Below are 18,829 nucleotides of genomic sequence, written 5' to 3' on the forward strand. Positions count from 1 at the left end.
CGCCGCTCCCTTCCGGCCCGGGCGTTTTGGCGCGCGTGGAGCGGTCGCGCTGGGCCGGGGCGGCCCCGCTATGTCCCCCCCGGCGCCGCCGCCCCCCGCCGAGCCCGGCGCCACCATCGAGCAGCTCTGTCGGGAGCTCAACCTGGACGCGGCCAGCGCCGCCGAGGCGCTGCGGGACTTCACGGCGCTGCGGGGCACCTACAGCCTGGAGGTGAGGGGGGGGGGGCCGGGCCCTGTCCGCCGCGGTGCGGCCGGGCCGCGCTCCCGGGGCGGGCGGGGGCGGGGAAAGACGCCTCTCCGGCCGCCCCCGCAGCCGCCGCCGCTTCCCGTCCCCGCAGGGCGAGGCGCTGCCCTGGCTGGCCTGCGCGCTCTACGTCGCCTGCCGCCGCAGCCGGGTGCCCACGGTGGGGAGCGGCCCGATGGAGGGGAACGGCGTGTCCCTCACCCGGATCCTGCGCTCCGCCGGACTCAGGTCAGCCCCGCGGCGCCGGAGCGACGCCGTCCTCTCCGTCCCCGAGGCGGCCGAGCTCGGGGTGCCTCTCGTTCCCCGCGAAGGCCCGTTCCCGGCAGAGCTGTGCGGCTCTCTCCTTCCTACCGCTCCAGGGCAGGCACAGCTGCGCTGGTGGCCCTGAAACAAAGTCAGTGTTCCCGTGCCTGTGCCCTCAAGAGGGAGAGAAACCAAAAGGCAGAAAGCTCACAATATATCCAGTTTGAGAGTCCATCAAAATAAATGGTAAACCTACATATTTAGGGGCCCCATCCCCAGAAACATTCCAGGCCAGGTTGGCCGGGGCTCTGAGCAACCTGATCCGGTTGGAGATGTCCCTGCTCCTGGCAGGGGGGTTGGGCTGGGTGGGCTGTAACGGTCCCTTCCCACCCAAACCATCCTGTGAGTCTGTATTAGTCATCAAGGAGTCGATATGTTGCGTTTTGGCTTTTTAAAAGATTCAAATTAAAGGAAGTTAGTTAAAGCTCAAAATAAAGTGGACTGTTCATTTTTTTTTTCTTTTTAAGTCTAATTCAGTTTTTTAGCAAAATGAAGAAGTGGATGGACATGTCAAATCTACCACAGGAATTCCGAGAGCGAGTGGAGAGGCTGGAGAGAAATTTTGAAGTGTCGACTGTGATTTTCAAAAAGTTTGAACCGATATTTTTGGATATATTTCAAAACCCTTATGATGAAACTCCTAAACCACAGCGTAGCAGGAAACAGAGGTATTCTTGAGATTTAATGAGACTTTTCCCCAGGAAGGGGTATACCTAATCTATACCAAATATAGATTTGTGAAAATTAAGATAATTATTTGTGCTCTAAAAAGTTACACAGAGTTCCAAAGTAATAGGGCCTCTTTGTGGCTGTGATTCTGAAATGCAGTGAGCACAGAAACGTCCCTCGTCGTGGTGGGGTACGGCTTGTATCAGCAGAGCTCTGCGTCCGGTGGCTGTTTATGCAGTTCACTGTAAGGTGCAGAAACTGGCCCATGGTGGGGAGAGGCACAGTGACATGGATTAACCTGAGACCCAGCAAGGCTGTCGCTTAAAACTTTTAGCAGAAATAACTTGAGTAGCACAGGGATGTTTTGTCTTGGCAAAATGCTGGCTGAGGTCGTTGGTATCGTGACATAATCCCTCTGTGCAAAGCGGCGTTACATCCACAGCGACTGCTACATGACTGGATTTTTAACATGGTGCCAAACGAGTGGTAATGTGCAAATGGGAGAAAGTTACAGCCGATGTGCTCCTTTTGATGACAAACGTAGTAACCGCTGGTGCCGTCTCCCAGAAGCACACAGAACTTCTGCCTTCATGGAAGCAGTTTGTCCGTATTCCATGTACGGCTGGCCCTGTGACCGCTTTACAGCGGGAGTGTAACCGTAACGATGAGGGAGCCGAGCTGGGTCTGCGCGAGGTGTTTTTGCCGGCTCACCTCTGTCCTCTGGATGTGAGGGGGGATAGCTGTGCTGGTAAAATGCTCCAGCATATCTCCATGTCACTTCTGCTGCGGCTCTTCACGTGTGGCAGGTGGCTTTGTGGGCATCACTGCGTTTTGGGAGAAATTTTGTCAGTATGCTCTGTAACTGTGCCTTCACTGGAGCAGCGTTTGTTAGTGTAACTGCAGCTTTAGCGTCTCTGTGGGCTGTCTTGAATGATGTTTTCCATCTCTGTGGTTTTGGATAAAACCCTGCTCCAAACACGATTCGGCAGATGAGCTGTAATACAAGCTGTAGTTGCGTATTTTGAAGGAATGACTGATACTGATAGTAAAATATTCAGGGAAAACCATCACTGGAATTTATGTAGCCCTTGGCACCTCGCTGCCCACAGCTGCAGGAGGGTGCTGTTACAGATGTGACACCAGCAGAATAGCGTGGCCAGGGTCACAGGCCAAAGGCAGCCCTTCGCTCAGAAAAGGGTCAGAGGGGCGGAGCAAGGTGGGAGACCCGTTAGTGAAAGCTGAATTAAGAACATGTAGCTTAGATTGTACCTTAGTCTGACATGAAGATAGACAACGGCTCTGACCGTTACTTTGAGCAAAGAAATGGAATGAAATTCTTACCATAAAACAAGCTTTGGCTTCCTGGACGTGAAGACTGACTTTTCCCCCTTTTTCCTTATTGATAGACGGCTGCCATGTGGGGTTAAAGATCTCTTCAACTTCTGCTGGACTCTCTTTGTGTACACCAAGGGTAGGCTTGCCTTTTTTAGCTGCATGGTTTGTGTATGTTCTGAGTTACGAACTGCTTTTGTGTTGCTTGATGTGATGTGCTGTCTCTTAAAGGTAATTTCCGTATGATTGGAGATGATTTAGTAAATTCCTATCATTTGCTTCTGTGCTGCTTGGACCTGATTTTTGCAAACGCCCTTTTGTGTCCAAATAGAAGAGATTTGCTAAATCCATCATTTAAAGGTATGGTGGGGACAGATTACTTAAAATCAAATATGCTTTGTTCTCTTGTCTTTTTCAATTAAGTTGAAGGTTGATTTTTTTTGTGGGTTTTTTTTTTTTTTTTTTTTGTCCCTCCTCCTTCTTGTTCTTAGGCTTACCAGTGGACTTCTACACAACAGAGATCAAAGCCTCTGAAGATCCTCCTTGCATCATTGCCACACTATGTGAGCTGCATGACGGGCTTTTAGTAGAAGCAAAAGGAATAAAGGAACACTACTTTAAACCATACATTTCAAAACTATTTGATAGGAAGGTACATCTTACTAGTTTTAAGAATGCATGGTAGTGCTCAGAGATCTTGATCTTGAGACCATTTAAATCCAGCAGGTTCTGCAGGGAAGTGTACTAACAGGCAAGTGAGCTGGGGCTGGTTCAGGTGTTCTTTGTATGTAATTTAGCAGGAGCAGAATTTACTCTCACTTTTAATGATGTGTGCTGTAAGCCCCTGTGTTTTGGCTTTTTATGTCAGTGGAGAATCTTTGCATTCCTTTCTGGGCAGTGTGAAACTGAGTCGTGGATGATAATGTTTTCTTTGGGGGGAAAAAAAATTTCTCCTTGTGAAATAATTTTATGGGGTAACTGTCACGATAGCAGGGGTCCTACTGCTTCTCTTGGAGTAAGCTAAATACTTTGGAAGGAAGAGGTTGAGGTTGCAGGTGTACAAATTGTTCTGTCTGGTTTTGATCCTAGAAATCTTTTTCCAGGCTCTGTGGAAGTTTCTGGGTAGTCCTTCGTCAGGTCAGCCCCTAGCCCGCCCGTGGAAGAGATGTTAAATAGCAGTGCTGTTTCTGAAGAGGGAGCTTTTCTAGAGCTTGGATAGAATTGGACTTTGTCCTCATCAGTTTTCCTTGCTAATAGCATCATAGTCCTTTGGTCTAGGCAAAAAAAAAGTCCAGATATGCTCCTGAATCTTATTTCCTTTTTGGCTAAAACCATCATGCCCTCACACTGTTAGGGTTGGGAGAGTTTTGATTTTGTTGTATAAGATATTTCTGCTTTTTATTCTTAGATCTTAAAAGGAGAATGTCTGTTGGATCTGTGCAATTTTACAGAAAATAAGTAAGTTACGGGTTATGTTCCTAATCATGGGGCTTGGTTTAATTTCTAAAATACAGGCCTTTGAATGCTAAATCTCAGGTTTTCCTGTGCCGCTCGGGGAGGGAAGGTAGTAGAGGGGAGTGAGAGAGAGACTGCGTAGTCTGGTCCGATCGGGGCTGAACTACGACATTACCATAACTAATGGCTTTTAATATTTGACAGTCAAAGCTGCTATTTGGCTGAAATGCTTTCCGGATCTGAGCTGTGTCAAATGTCGGGGGTCAGCTGCAGAGTTTCTTCCTTAATGTCAGGTTTGGTGGTGCTTGCCCTTATTTTCGGGCAACTGTAAGCTTTGAGTTATCAAATGCAAATCAAAACCTGGACTCTGAAGTTCACAGGTGTGTTTCTATGCACACCTCAAATATTATACCAGAGTCGGAAAGTCTTTCGATTCATTTATCAGTCTCCAGTTGAGTGTATAAATCTGTGAATGCAACAGAAGCACTCAAAAGGAAAAGAAGCAACAATTGCAAAACCACAAAAAAGAGGTAGAGCGTTTCTGTGGGAGGCAAGCGTAGTTGTTTCAGAAACGTTTAACATTCACTTCTGAAAGCCAATTTAAATGCAAAGTATGAACCACAGCTGCTTTGTTCTTGATCCCTTAAAGGTGGTTTTTCTTCCTGTTTCCAAAAATACCTACTAATTTGGTTTTGCAAGGTGAGGTTTTAATTTGTTGGTTTGCTTTGAGAATTTTGAGCAAAGATGCAATTGTTGGTATGTACAGTAGTCCCTGTTCTTTTGTAAGTAGCTTGATATCTAAAGGACATGTGGAAGCCTCTCAGTTTCTTTGTCCAAGCTTGTCATGGACCTTTACTTTTTCCAAAAGATATGGGGAAGGTGAACCTGTGGTACAGGCATGTTTCCTGTGGGATCACAGAATCACTCGCATCATGAACGCGTTGTTATGTTCCATTAATATATGTGCTTAAGTGGTAGCTTGAATCGCTAAGACTCTTGGCAGGTTGTATTTCGTACAGATTGGTGTATCATGAAAACCTGCAGGTAGGATTTACTGATGCGGGCTGTTTCTGATTTTTATCCAAAAGTTTCCTTCTGATTCCCAAGTGTAAGCTTAAAGCTTTGCAACATTTGTGAGATTTAACGTTCCTGTTCTACAGCTGGGTTAGCTGGAATAAAGAAAACAAAATATTTGTTTGGCATTGTATGTCAGTGATGATTTTAGAAATTGAATCCAGGGGCCTAGCTGTTACATTTCCCTTCCTCTGTACCGTTATGAAAATTATGGGCTACGAAGTGGCAAAAGTAGAAATCAAATGTAGCCAGTTTAATGCAACGACCGTTAATGTGCTCCATGTGTACAAAGATTTAACTGATCGGCTGAGTACTTCCAAACTGGTTTATTCGCAACTGGAATGGAAGCAAAGTTGTTTTTTCCTCTTCTTACTGGGAGCCAAATGTTGGCAGTAATGTCAGAGGAAGAGTGGTCCCTGCAGCCAGTCGTGGAGGGAAGAGGTTTTAAGTAGGAAGGAAGGCGGAAGTGACCGCAGGCAGGTTGTTTGGTGTAGTGCAGTTTTGCTTCAAGCGGCACTGCTACTGAAAGCTCTGAACGCTCTGAATGCATGTTGGTTTCGGTTTTCTACCTTAGCTCCACTGACACCTTCTTTGTTCCTTCAGCAGTTTAACCTTTGATGTAAAACCTGGGTTCTTTTTCAGCAAAGCACTGAATAAAGAGTATGAAGAGTACGTTCTGACAGTGGGTGATTTCGATGAGAGAGTTTTCCTAGGAGCTGATGCTGAAGAAGAAATCGGCACTCCTCAGAAATTTATTGCAGACGTGCCCGTTGGGAAATCAGCAGCAAGAGCTCATGTGGAGTGTCATCTTCAGCAGCATTTTGAAAAGGTGATTCCTTTAACACGGTGTTCTCGCTTGAAGTACTTCCTCGGGTTTTCCCATCCTGGTACGCTGTTTGAATCGCTGAGGCAACTATGGATTTCTTCCCGAGAGAAGGAAGGTTAATACTATTTGCAGGTGTTAGCAGATGCTGTCTTGCTAAGGAGAAAGGGTGATGTCGTCTTTCCTGTGGAATTTAGTAAATAACTGTTAAACGGGATGAGAGCACCTTCATCTGTGATGTCGTCTGGTTTTGTGCAAGAAAAATCAAGAAGTAGTTAAGACCTAAATTTATAGGTATTATGGTTTTATTCAAACTTACAGGGTATAAATTAAGAATACTGTGAAAACTTTACACTGGATTAATTTATTTGTTTTCCTGATATTTCCTTTTTTAGGACAGGAAAAGTAAACTTGTGTAATAATCTATGGAAAATAACATTCAAGACATAAACCCCGCCAAAGTCTAACTCTTGATTACAGAAAGTAGCCTATAAACAGAGTTAATGCTTCACTATGTTTAAAAATGTAAAATGTATTTAGTGAAGTTGGCATGTTGGAAAACACTTAATTACTTTTTAAACTTGGGAAACGGGAAAAAGACAGAGGTTTGGAATGAGTTTATCGATTTTGGACTTCGGTTTCTGTAGTATAATAGTGAACTTATTGCTTTTTATACGTACTGACTGCAAGCATTACCTTTCCTCCTTATTTGCCTTGTATCTTCAGAATGTAATCGATTCTGTTAATTCAAAACCAAATACTTCACTGCATCACTTCCAGAAAGCAGCATAGAAACAGATAAGTGCAGTCGACAGCTCCATCTGCCTAGTGCTGCCTCATTTGTGGGGTGAGGGGAGGCTCTAGGTGCACCAGGACAGCGTTTCCCAGAGAATGTTTTCCTGTCACCCTCTCCAAGGCAGCTTTGCCACGTGCTCCTTGCCCACCCAGCTAACGCAGCCCAGGGCTCTGAATGGGAGCATATGCTTTCTCTTTTTTACTCTCTATTTTTCAATATTCCAGTGAGCTTAAAAACTTACAGACTTTAAAACTTAGTCTCATTTTCCTAGGTTTTATTAAAACCTTGGAGTTGATTTTAATCTACCTGAAGATTTGTTATATTTTGTATTTATGGAGCCCTGAGAAAACTTTCATTACTTTTTAGTGACTTCTGAGTTTACAGGTTTAATGGCAGCCTTCAGGTAGTGTACGAGTGGTGTCATTTTAGAGTGATGTGGCAGGAGATGCTTATCCAAAAGGTTTTTGAAACAGTTCTGTTAATTGGTTTTATGTATTATTTTTATCTGTCTGACAGAAAAGGTCATTTGCACCTTCAACTCCGCTGACTGGAAGAAGATACCTACGAGAAAAGGAAGCTGTCATCACTCCTGTTGCTTCAGCAACACAAAGCGTGAGCCGGTTGCAGAATATTGTGGCTGGATTGAAAAATGCACCGAGCGAACAACTTATAACTATTTTTGAGTAAGTACGTCCACTGCAGCTGCTCTCACACAAACGGAAACTCATCTTTTCATGCTTGTGACTGCTTTCTTGCTCAAATTTGACTTCTTTGTTTGGCACAGAATGTTTTTGTCTGTGTTTCTGTATTATTTCCAGTTGAAAGATCATCTGTTCTCTAGATGATCTCTCCTGGAGAAGGATAGTTGAACACACATACCCCTCCCTCCAACTTGTCACCACCGTTCTGTTAATAGAGTTTCAGTTTCTGCTGATTTGTTAATTGAACTGTTTCTGTCTGCTTGGAAGCCAAATGTTTTTAAAAAAATAAATAAACAAACAAGCATGGTTGAAACTATATTGGCAGTTTTTGTGGAGGAGGGAGATGTTTGAGTCAACAAACTGTAATCTTTACCGTAAAGATTTGGGAAGATAAGACTAGAAGCAGCCTAAAGGCTCCCCATTTCTCCTTCGTATGGCTTCAGGAGACCTTAATCTAAATCTATAGAGTATGTCTAAGCCTAGCAGCGACCGTAATTATAGTTGATGTTGATCTCTTGTATAGCAGCAGCCATGTTTCCCACTTCTCTAGTTGTGTTGGTGCCTGCTCCCGGAGTGTGCTTCAGCTTACCGGTTTCCTCCCTGAGCCATCATCTCTGTTCTAGGACAGGCCTCCCGGCAGGAGTCGGGGCATCCCTAGTCAAGATCCTCTCGCTTAAGCTTTTTAGCTGCTGCACGATACAGGGAAATCGTAATAAGTGACTACTGAGCACAACCCCAGTCTTCCATGTTCACCATTTCTGGGACAGAGTCTCCGTTATATAAATCAGCCTGTGTTTTTGGCTCCTGGATGTGTGACTGCATGCTGGCTGAAGTGAAATGCACGTGAAAATGTTTCTGAGTAAAAGTTAGAGGAGTGTTGCTTCATAGCTCATAAAAAGCGATAATTTAATAGTAAATGCCTGTAAAGCTGTTGGGTGTTTGCCAAACATCCATGCAGGTTAAGGCCTTGCTGTATTACGGTGTAAGGTCTCCAGATCTTTTTTTGTTAATCAGGATGGATATTTCATATTAGTGCTTAATTGTTGAAGTGCTAAAGTGTTTTTGTTTTATTTTGTTTTAAAGCAACCTTCATAACTAGATGAAAGTTATTACTTTTAGTTCTCATCTTTGGAGTTATGTATATTTTGAAAGTTTTCCTAACACTTTTTCGTAGAAGTTTACAACTGCTCAGCAAGATGCATTTCTATTTTGAATGTTTATTTGATTGTTTTTTTCAAGGACTATTTGATATTATTTATATTACACAATTAAAACAATGTGTCTGCAGTCTCTAATGAAAAATGTATTCAAGTAACAACCCAGTCTGTCAAGAGAGATGTAAATATTAAAACGGGGAAAAGAATTGAGTAATTCGCTGAGAAATATGTTGAGCACTTTGCTCATCTTGGATGCGAGTTCAGCGAGCACTGAGATATGTGCTGCCTGATTAGGAGAAACAGAAAGCTGTGCCTCAGGCTATGTGTAATGTTCTATGCTTTGAGTATTTTCTCTTTTAAGTTAAAATTTATTGGAAATACAACTTTGAATTTAATCAGGAGGCTTTGTTCAATGAAACTTTGGTTTATTTCAATACTAGCTTTTCAAAGTAGTTTCATGTTTTAATTTGTGACACTCGTCACAAGCCACTGTCCTCTAATACAGAATTGCTGGAAAATCTGGAAGCGTTCAGAAAGAGCATCTCCAGACAGAGAGATTCTCTGGCTCTTTCTCATGAGTTCCCCTCTGCCTTGCTAGTAAATAAGGTATTTTTAGAAAGATGCTGACTTTTCACTGGGAAAGCTTTCTTGTACTCCCTCAAACCGTGCCTGGTTTGTGTGGTCTCGTGGGTGCGTTTGGTTGTCTGCCTGTTGTAGCATCCTTCCTGCTACCTTGCTCCTAGCAGATATGTTTTTCTCCTGCCTGTGCTACTGTAGTTCTTGCTTTCTCCTGCATCTGTTCCAAAATCTACATAGCCTCTTAACTCTGTTAGGAAAGGAAAAAAGGGAAGAATGCTTCTGTATTTTTGGTGTTTTCCTCTCTTCTCTATGGCTGTACAGGTTATGGCCTGATGAGGAAAGCTTAGTGTAACTAGCTTATTTTCTTTTTATTTGGGTAGGGGGTGTTTTTGGTTGTTTTTTGAGAGCTTTTTGAAACTGGATATTTATTTATACAAACAAGGCTTTCTTTTTGCGTTCTGTTTCAGATCTTGTGCACGCAGCCCGATGGAGAGCATTATCAGCAGAGTGAAAGAAATGGGTGAGACATTCTGTCACAGCTACACTCAGTCAACAGATGAACAGCCAGGATCTCATATAGGTATGGATTGAAATGCATGGAATGTTTCAAAGTACTAAACCAGGGCAAATTAAATACGTACGTTTACTACCCTCTAAGTATTTAGTACAGTGGAGCTGGTTTTAACCCAGAACATACCCAAACAGAAAACTGTTGGCTGTCAAACAGAACGCCGTAAAGAATACAGTTTCATTAGAATAAAACCAAGGTTGCAGTCCAAAATGGGGAAACCAAGAGAGCATTGAAACTATAGCAGCTCTTAACAAAAACTGTAAGCTTGCATTCTTCTTAAATTTAAAATTTAAAGGAAACGGAATACAAATAGGAAAATTATTCTTGCAACTGTCTGCAAAATTACGTCACTAGAAATACTAAAATAAATAATCCTCTAAAACTTTCCTAGAATTCTGTGCTGTTCTTGTGACTAGTGCATTTCTGAAGATACTTGTTTGATTTGTGAAGTGTATATGTATACACATGCACTATTGTCTTAGAGAAGGACAAGTACTGGTCATATAGTCTTAAGACCATTTATGCAAACGGCATTGGGCTTCATATCTGTTGATTTTAAATTTCAGACTTTGCTGCAAACAGATTAAAACTGGCAGAGATCTTGTACTATAAAATCTTGGAGACCATAATGGTGCAAGAAACACGAAGACTACATGGGAAGGATCTAACTGTAAGTAAAGAACTGGCAAAAGAGTAGCATGCTTTTTGTGACCTTCTCTAGGGAGTTATCTCCAGACAGTTCCCGAACAGAGCAGTCTGCAGTGAAACAGTGGTGTATATTGTTAATATTAAAAAAGGGGAAGTATGTGGCAGGTGCCTAAATGTAGTTTTTAGTGCTATTAAAAACTGTATAGTTCTGGCATAACTAATCATCTTAATTTGTGTTGCCTTCTAGAATCACAATTTTATGGACAGATAATTTTTATTCTCTTCTTTATCCAATTAACAATATCAATACTTCATGTTAGAGAGCAATGCATTTCCTTTATTTTGTGATTCACAGTAAGGAGGCCAATTCACTTGGCCATAGTATGAAAAATGTCATGGTTTTGGTGCTGTTAGTCTGCTTCTGGTCTTTACCATTCTAAACTTCCCTGTAAAAAGAGGAGATTATGGAAGGCAGAAGAAAGCAGTAGCTCTTCTCTCCAGCAGTAAGCTATGTGGTGTTAGTGCCACAAAATTCAAACTTCTGTTTCCCAGACCTCAGATCATGGCCATTTTCTGTAATCTCTTCAGGCTCTCTTGGAACAAGATGTCTTTCACCGCTCTCTCATGGCATGCTGCTTGGAGATCGTGCTTTTTGCGTATAGCTCAGCTCGTACCTTTCCCTGGATCATTGAAGTGCTTGACCTAAGGCCATTCTATTTCTATAAGGTAAATAAATAATGCCTTAGGACCGGATCAGTGTTAAAAACAGCATGTTACTGCGTCAGCAGTCCTAGAGGATGATGCTCTTCCTTCCTAGGTAATCAAGTAGGAGAAGGACTGATGTTAATGTGTAACCTGCCTATTCTAAATTCTGACTGTCTTTAAATATATTACCTGGAATGTGTAATGCTGGAGTTGAAGCTTGGAATTTAAAGCAAGAAAACCATTTTGTAAATGGTTCTTAACTGTAATGTGCTGTTGATCAACTTTTAGTTCTTAATATAATACAATTCTGGCAGACTAAAGCATTCAGGCATATGTTTTGATGATATTCATATTTATTGACTGCATGCTATACTATAGTTCTACTTATTAGTGATAAAATAGCAATAATATTCCTTGTTGCCTTTGGCTACTACTACTTACCACAGGCTTGCTCTGTTTTCTTCTCTGTTTTGTTATGATATAACATAACATAAAATCTCTTTTTCCAGGTGTTCTCTATTTCTGCTCTTTTTTTAACCTCATTCCCCCCTGCCTCCAGTGTCATTTCTGTTCTCTGACTTGTCTGATCCTTTCAACATCTATCCACATGCCTCCTGTTTTCACTAGATACCTAACAGCTTACCGCAGCTAGTCCCAAATAAATCAGCAGTAGTTCTGTTTAGACAATAGCAAGCAAAAAAATTGAACCCTTGGGGAAAGCTGTTTTATATGCTCTTCTCCCTTCTTCAATTCTCAGATACGGGGCAGTGGTGAAATGGAAACAAATCTGTTAATATTGCTGTGGCTGTTGGTAGCCTGCATCAGTACCAGATGTGCTGGTGCAGATCCAACTTTGTGGAACAGATTTACTTCAGATTTGCATTTTCTTGCTGTTCAGTGTACATTCTTGCAGCACTTGGTCTTGAAAGAAATTGCCATCACAAAGACTTCACACGAGAGCACCAATATTTATTATTCCACTTGTGCCGTTTGTAACTTCAGGTGCTTGGTTTCTGTCATATAAATAGGTAAACACATGGAGAAGGCCTCCGGGGAAGTTTTATAGCCTTTCCATCTCTAGAGCTCTAGACAAATGGGCTGAATGTTCCTCTGTCAGAAATAACATAAAGTGGGTCTTGCATTGCTTTTGTTACTGTTAGGTAATTGAAGTACTGATTCGGTCTGAGGAAGGACTTTCCAGAGACATGGTGAAGCACCTCAACAGCATTGAGGAACAAATTCTCGAGAGTCTAGCCTGGACTCGGGACTCTGCACTCTGGAGCGCCCTCCAGGCCTCAGAAAACAAGGTCCCAACCTGTGAAGAAGTATGTTACCTGTTTTCCTTCTCTTAGGAAATTAATGTTCTTTTTCTTATTGTTGTTCTATACAGAAAACCATTCAAATGAGACAATTGGTGCAAAACACCTTCTATTAATAGATTGCCACAAAGCAGGGAAGTTTATTTGTTATCTTATGTTGACATTTCTTATTTCTCAGGTAATATTTCCCAGTAATTTTGAAGCAAGCAATGGAGGAAGTGGGCTTGGGCATTTGCCTATGATGCCGCTATCTCCTATAATTCATCCTCGAGTCAAAGAGGTTCGGACAGATCTTGGTGGGATTTTAAGACGGGGTATGTTCAAGGTTTCTCTTATGATTCGAATGTGTGAATTTTGGGGATGGGGGGGTGGCACTTTAGACTTCTTTATAATTGTAATGAGCAATCTTGAATCAGAATTAAGCATTCAGAATTGCGAAGCCTGCTATTTGATCACGGGAAAGTCCAGATGCATCTGGTCAAACCATTGCTGTGGCAGCAGATATTGGCGCCAGTGCTCCACTTCTGAACTGGAGCAGGTTTTGCCGCTGTTTTGGTGCGGGAGTTCCCTTTGCTCTTGGGTAGGTTGTCATCCAATGGCTGTTCATATTTTTTTCAGGCTTGTTTTTTTTGATCTGAGTGAGTTTGACTGGATTTTAAGTGACTTTTTTTTAAAGTATAACCCCCTCTTTGCAATTTCCAGCATTTTTGGTAGCTCTTACTACTGTTGCATTCGCATTTTCTTTTTTCCTTCAGACACCAGTCTCCCTGTCACTGCTTTTTTTCCCTGCTAAGTCCAGTGATGGTTGCCACTGCCACCACTGCATTATGCAGTGACAGACCGGCATGCATTCCTCCTTCCTACAAAACTTTTTTTGCAGGAGGCAAGGACAATACTTTGTCTGCATTATTCTTTCATCTGAAGAGCTGCCTTGCTCTTTGCAGATTCCTGGGTGTCACCCAGAACTGTGTCTTGACGGTGAGGGTGAAGAGGCTGTGGCAGCACTGCTGTTGCTTTTTTGTACTTCCCTAGTCAGGAATTGCTGCTTTCGTTGCATCCCGGACAGTAGTCCATCGGGCCTTGCTGGTGCATTACGGGCTGGTGGCGTGATGTTGTCTCCCTTTGTGTTTGTCTGGCAAACTGCATTACAAGACTGGTGGTGGTGGTTTTTTTTTTTAATACTCAAAAATACTCATTAAGAAAGAGATGTATAAGCAGTTCCTGTAGATGTTGTGGAGAGTTGTTTGATGGAAGGGAAAGCAACTTGGAGATGGTGTCTTGTATATGGGTAGGGCTGTGTGAGACATCTTGTATATGAGAATCTGGTACCAAACCTCCTAACTTCAACTGGAAAATAGTGGGGACTGGAAATTTTTATTTGCCTGTGGTGCTAGGAAAACCATCCTGGCAGAGTAGAAGTAAGGTCTCCAATCAGTTTTACTGGGCCAGTTACCCAGAAGGTTTCTGCTTTCTGGGAAATGGGAAACTGCTGTCACTGGTATCCCCAGAAGTGACTAGTGGACTTCAGCAGAAATGCAAAAAGCCAGAGGAATAGAAGCCTGTAAATGAGCATTGCGTACTTCAGCCTCACTACTGGAGCAAATCTTCAAAAGCAACAGAAAAGCGTGAGGGAAACCAGAGGTGGATGAAGGTGGAGGCTTCTGACTGGGGTTTTAAAAGCCAGAACATACAGAAGACGGGGAACGTAACGTGGTCAGGGCTCCTGCAGAGGGATGTGTTCAGAGCAATAACATTTGCTAACGTTACCCATCTGCTAAGCAGACTGGAGTAAGTATCTGTAATCCTGCGCGTTCCTCCGTCTCTGCAAATTAGCTTGGTTACTCTTGTCTTCCATGTTGGTACCTGACTGTGAAACCCAGCTGTCTGGGATGACAGAGGAGACAGTTAAAAGGACTAACAGGTCTTGTTCATATCGCCTAGGAACAGTGAACTGTGAGATTTGTTCTTAACTGGAGGCGATTTCTTATACTCCGGTTTTGTAGTTTGAAGGCTAGCCTTTTCCCCTCCTGCAGAGAAGTATTCCTATTCATCTGCTCCTCTTAAGGTGGTTGGTTTGTTTTTTTTTTCTCTTTTGCATACCAGACATGCAGCCATTGTCACCGATCTCTGTTCATGAGCGCTACAGTTCTCCTACAGCTGGAAGTGCGAAGAGAAGGCTCTTTGGAGATGACAGCCCCAAGGAGATGCAGATGGAAAAAATTTTAACTGAAGGAACTAAGTTGACAATTGCTCCAGCGTCAAGCATTGCTGCTGAAAAAGTGTCAGTTTCTCCTGGCCAAACAGTACTGACCATGACAACAGCTACAGTATCAGGAAAAACGGGACAGAAGGTTTCTATCCCACTGCACGGTACAAATTCTTCTGATTTTTCTTTGCTAGATGTTTTGCTTGCTCTTAAGATCTGTTTAGACTGACCATGCATCTTGAATGTGTATCACTTTTTCTTTTAAAAAAGAACATGTATCACTTTATCAAGGCGGGGGGTGGGGGGGGGGGCAGGAAGGCTTAAGTTTATACTGATGTCTCCTTCTATGGAGACATCTGATACCTGACAAGCATCCTGAGGATTCTTCCTTGCAGACAAAGTTGTGGAGTTCTTGCTTCTTCCAGTTACACCTCAACGCAGATAAAGCAATGTTTTGGTCCTTGGCTCCAATAGTAATTTACTACTGTTTGTGGTAAATAGACTTTGGTCTGTTATACTCTCAAAAGGCTCTGGAATGTCTGGATAAGGGCTACATATAAGTGTTAGCAAAATAGTGGGGGATTTTTGTTTTGTTGAACCTGGGTGATGCCTGAATATTTCTGAAAATGATACATAATAAACAAGTTTTATGGCCTCTTTTAATTTAATAACTGGGTCTATAGATAAAAATGAAAAGAAAAAAAAATCCCCAGTTCTCGTGTTTAAGGAGATTTTCAGCAAGAGAATTTGACTACAAAGGAAACTAATGAGGACTGTATACGATGTGCTGTCAGGTTTGCAGAATAATACCAAAGGGAATACCCACCTCTCCCAATAGAGTTGAACAGTGATTACAGAAACTGTGATTTTTTGTAAATTTTGTACTTTCAGATAGCTTTAGAAATGATTGTTCACACTTATATTCTTCCTTTAAGCATTACCAGAAATGTAATTTTTAATCATTTTTGAAGACTCTGAGTAACAAAGACTCTTTTTGGCACCCAGTACAGAAGGATGAGATGTTTTTAGTGTCAAGTGTTTGTGAATGAATTTATGATTCTCACCTGAACTCTGCAGCATGAGGAGACCAAACGGTTTATTTCTGAATGTGTGTATCGTCTCCAGGTATTGCAAATGAGATGGGTGGGATCACACTGATACCCGTTTCGATGACTTTAGGTCAGCCGTGTAAAATGGAGGCTCAGGCTCCCTGCCACCTTCAAGTGAATCAGGCACAAGAAGTGCATCTGTCAGCAGGGAGCAAACCGAAGAAAACGGGTTCCTTGGCACTGTTTTACAGAAAGGTAAGTGTCTTTATTAGGAAGTTGTGCTTTACAGCTGTTTGAGGCCATGCTGAAACTTGCCTCCTTGTGCAGTTTTCATTACCTTTCACTCTTCATGTACCTTTCCTTTGGGCTGAGCAGTTCTGACCTACCTGGGAGGAGAAGGGAAAAGATGTCAAGTGTTGCAGAGAATCCAATTTTCCCTCTTCGCCTTGCCATGAGATGTTTCTACCTAGGAAATATCAGTAGTTTTTACTTCTCTTCTCTATTTTTACTGCCTCCCACATTTGCAAGGGTTAGATATACCAGAAATCAGATTATTCTCCTGTGCCTTGCTCATTCAAAACTGCACTGTTTTGGATCCTGCATCTGGAGGTTCTCACTTGCAGTTTTCTGAGGTCTGCCCAGTAGTGCGGATCTTGCTGGTGTAGGGCCTCAAACAGCAGTGATGAATAACATGCTATCTGAAAGTTTCTAGAAGGAAGGAACTCCTTGAAATAATGAACAATTTAAGGGCTAAATTAAGAACTGAGTGTGCTTCTGAGAAACTTCAGATTACCTGTTTCTAGTTGCTTTCATTTCTGTTGTGGTGGACTGTGTGAGGGGTCTTTGGAGAAGGCAGAGATAAGTTGCCTAAATGCTTGCAAAGAATACATGCTTAAATTAATCTCTAAAAAAGATCAGAAGGGAGGTTTGGCTATTATTTTCTTACTAGAGAAGTTATTTTCAGAGATTTTCCCCTTTCAAGGTGTCTGTATTGTAAACCTACAGAATTCTACATTGAGCAGTCTTTAAGGTAAATCTTAGTACAGAAACTAATTCCTGGAAACACTTGTAAGCCACATCCTGTGTCTGGACTATTGGTTTTTTAGTTTTGATAGTGACAATCTGTCTCTCTCCCTGAGGATGGATTCAGAATTGATTGGCCAGCTGCCAGGCGTGAACTGCGTTTTGGAAGCTTTACTGTCAGTTGGGGAGTACTTCAGCTGTAGCCATGTATTTGACAAACCATGTGGGAGGCAACATATTCCTCTTAGTTATGAAGGAGAACTAAAATCTTCACTTAAATATGTTTATAAATTTTGTCCTTCTATTTACAGTGGTCATCATACTCAAAATTATAGAGTTTCCCTACTTTCCTTTCTTCTTTCTGTCCAGTAGAGCAAGTGAAAATGAAATGAACTCTTTCTGCTTTCCAGCATAAAATGTGTGCCTTATTACTACGCGTGAAGCGAGAACTTCTAAAATAAATGAAAGAAGGCTGATGTTGCACTTGATAGTTATTTCAGGTTTGGAAACAGATTTTTGGTAATAAAAAATAAAATTAAAAGATCCGTCAGCTAACTAATATAAGGTGATACTTGATTGTAATTAAAGTATGTCCCTTCTTTGTGCTTGTTGGAAGTGTTCCATTACAGGAGTGAGTGGTACTTTATAGAAGCAATAGTCATGCTGTTTTAAAGTGGATTTCCTATAAACATTAGAGATCTAACACCTGAACAGTGTTGACAACTTAGTCTTTGAAGCCATTGTTTTGGGCAGAGGGGGGAAGTTTCGCGGAAACGAACTATTCAAATGTAGAACAGCTCTACTTTTGAGGACTTTGATTTTTTTGCAGATTAGGTTAGGCCTGTTTGGCTCGACTCTTCACTGTGTGTCTCTTTATTCCAGGTTTATCATCTGGCAAGTGTGCGCTTGCGTGATCTGTGCTTAAAACTGGATGTTTCCAATGACTTGCGCAGGAAGATATGGACATGCTTTGAATTTACATTGGTTCATTGTGCTGATCTAATGAAGGACAGGCATTTGGACCAGCTCCTCCTCTGTGCCTTTTATATCATGGCAAAGGTAACGTTTTAAGAAATTCAAGAAATTTAATGTAAATTGAAAATATAAATTCTGTTCACAGTTTACAGTTTGATTGCTTTATTCATGTCATTACTGGAGGGAATGGGAAAGTCCTTCCAAGGTATGGATGAAGTCCCAGTATATATTTTTCCCTTGTTTTGCGTAATCTTAAAAGTTCCCATCAACCAGCCAGCTGGTTAAGGGAGGATTTTTCTTCTCTTCCTGGGCACAATCACAATGAATACCGGTCAGCATAGACAAAGCAGTGTGTGGCTTCACTTCCCCATATTTGTGTTTTCTGTCCTGTTTGTTGTCTTCATGATCTACGTAATCTGAACTAAAAACCCCACTGCAGTTACAGAATTGTGCAGGTGCAAGAATCTGCAGGAGCTCACAACCTTGTGTGTGGAGGGAAAGTTTCTATTCCACAAAAATCCTCTTAGCTTTTGGAGATTCAGGTTGAGGAGTTAAGCTGGTTGCCTGTTACTCGTATGTCTTCGTTTCTTACTCAATTTGCCAGCATTCATTTAAGGTGTTATTAAGTTGCATCATGAAATTGAAATATTGGTTTGACTCAGACTTGAGAGCTGATGGTTACAACAGCCATCAGGTCTGATTCAGAAACAAATTCAGGAGAGTAAAACTAAGTCAAGCTCCTCTAAAACATTGAGGATGGATTACCTTTTCTTCTTGAGGAAGACGATGAAGAGGAGCACTATCTATGGAGGGAAACTGGTGCTCAAATTGTGACTACCTGTGCTTTTAATAACAGCAGCATAGCTTAGGCTCGATGACATCAATACCAATAGCTGTAGAAAAGCAAAACCATTGAATAGTCAGTGCTCTGTATTTTAACACGTAGTTTCAGTAGGTTGGTTGGTTTGTTTTAAATACGGTCTCCTGAGTGCTCTCTCCAGTGCAGTGTGAGACCTGACAATTTAGCAGGCTGATACATTCTCTCCTGGCTCCTGCTACAAAAATTATTGCTCCTCAGCTATTAAAATTACAGATGCATGGCTGAAAAACAAAGTCCTTTAACAAATGAGCTATTTTGAAGTACAGGAGAGCTGAAATGGCATGCGTGTATGTACCTGCCTAGTGTTTTGTTCAATATTT

The 18,829-nt window shown here is 42.0% G+C and overlaps 1 protein-coding gene across 7 annotated transcripts in view; it reads left to right on the plus strand.

Moving 5' to 3' along the window:
- The first annotated feature begins 30 nt into the window (after window positions 1-30).
- RBL1 (RB transcriptional corepressor like 1) overlaps window positions 31-18,829 on the plus strand; it is a 278,968-nt gene continuing 260,169 nt past the window's right edge. For 2 of the 7 annotated variants that reach the window (XM_086760935.1, XM_086760930.1), the window contains exons 1-17: window positions 31-211; window positions 339-472; window positions 1,015-1,215; window positions 2,623-2,687; window positions 2,780-2,908; window positions 3,040-3,200; window positions 3,957-4,006; window positions 5,720-5,906; window positions 7,213-7,379; window positions 9,601-9,713; window positions 10,271-10,374; window positions 10,941-11,078; window positions 12,218-12,382; window positions 12,555-12,690; window positions 14,480-14,746; window positions 15,708-15,886; window positions 17,537-17,713. In XM_086760935.1, the coding sequence (XP_086617061.1) occupies window positions 71-211; window positions 339-472; window positions 1,015-1,215; window positions 2,623-2,687; window positions 2,780-2,908; window positions 3,040-3,200; window positions 3,957-4,006; window positions 5,720-5,906; window positions 7,213-7,379; window positions 9,601-9,713; window positions 10,271-10,374; window positions 10,941-11,078; window positions 12,218-12,382; window positions 12,555-12,690; window positions 14,480-14,746; window positions 15,708-15,886; window positions 17,537-17,713 (2,514 nt within the window). In that variant the 5' untranslated portion in view covers window positions 31-70. Of the gene's footprint in view, window positions 212-338; window positions 473-1,014; window positions 1,216-2,622; window positions 2,688-2,779; window positions 2,909-3,039; window positions 3,201-3,956; window positions 4,007-5,719; window positions 5,907-7,212; window positions 7,380-9,074; window positions 9,161-9,600; window positions 9,714-10,270; window positions 10,375-10,940; window positions 11,079-12,217; window positions 12,383-12,554; window positions 12,691-14,479; window positions 14,747-15,707; window positions 15,887-17,536; window positions 17,714-18,829 lie in introns of those variants that run through there. The other 5 variants (XM_086760931.1, XM_086760932.1, XM_086760934.1 and 2 more) reach the window with 5 other exon arrangements.

Source organism: Chlamydotis macqueenii, chromosome 16 (genome assembly GCF_036417535.1).
Source record: "Chlamydotis macqueenii isolate bChlMac1 chromosome 16, bChlMac1.mat, whole genome shotgun sequence".
NCBI lineage: Eukaryota > Metazoa > Chordata > Aves > Otidiformes > Otididae > Chlamydotis > Chlamydotis macqueenii.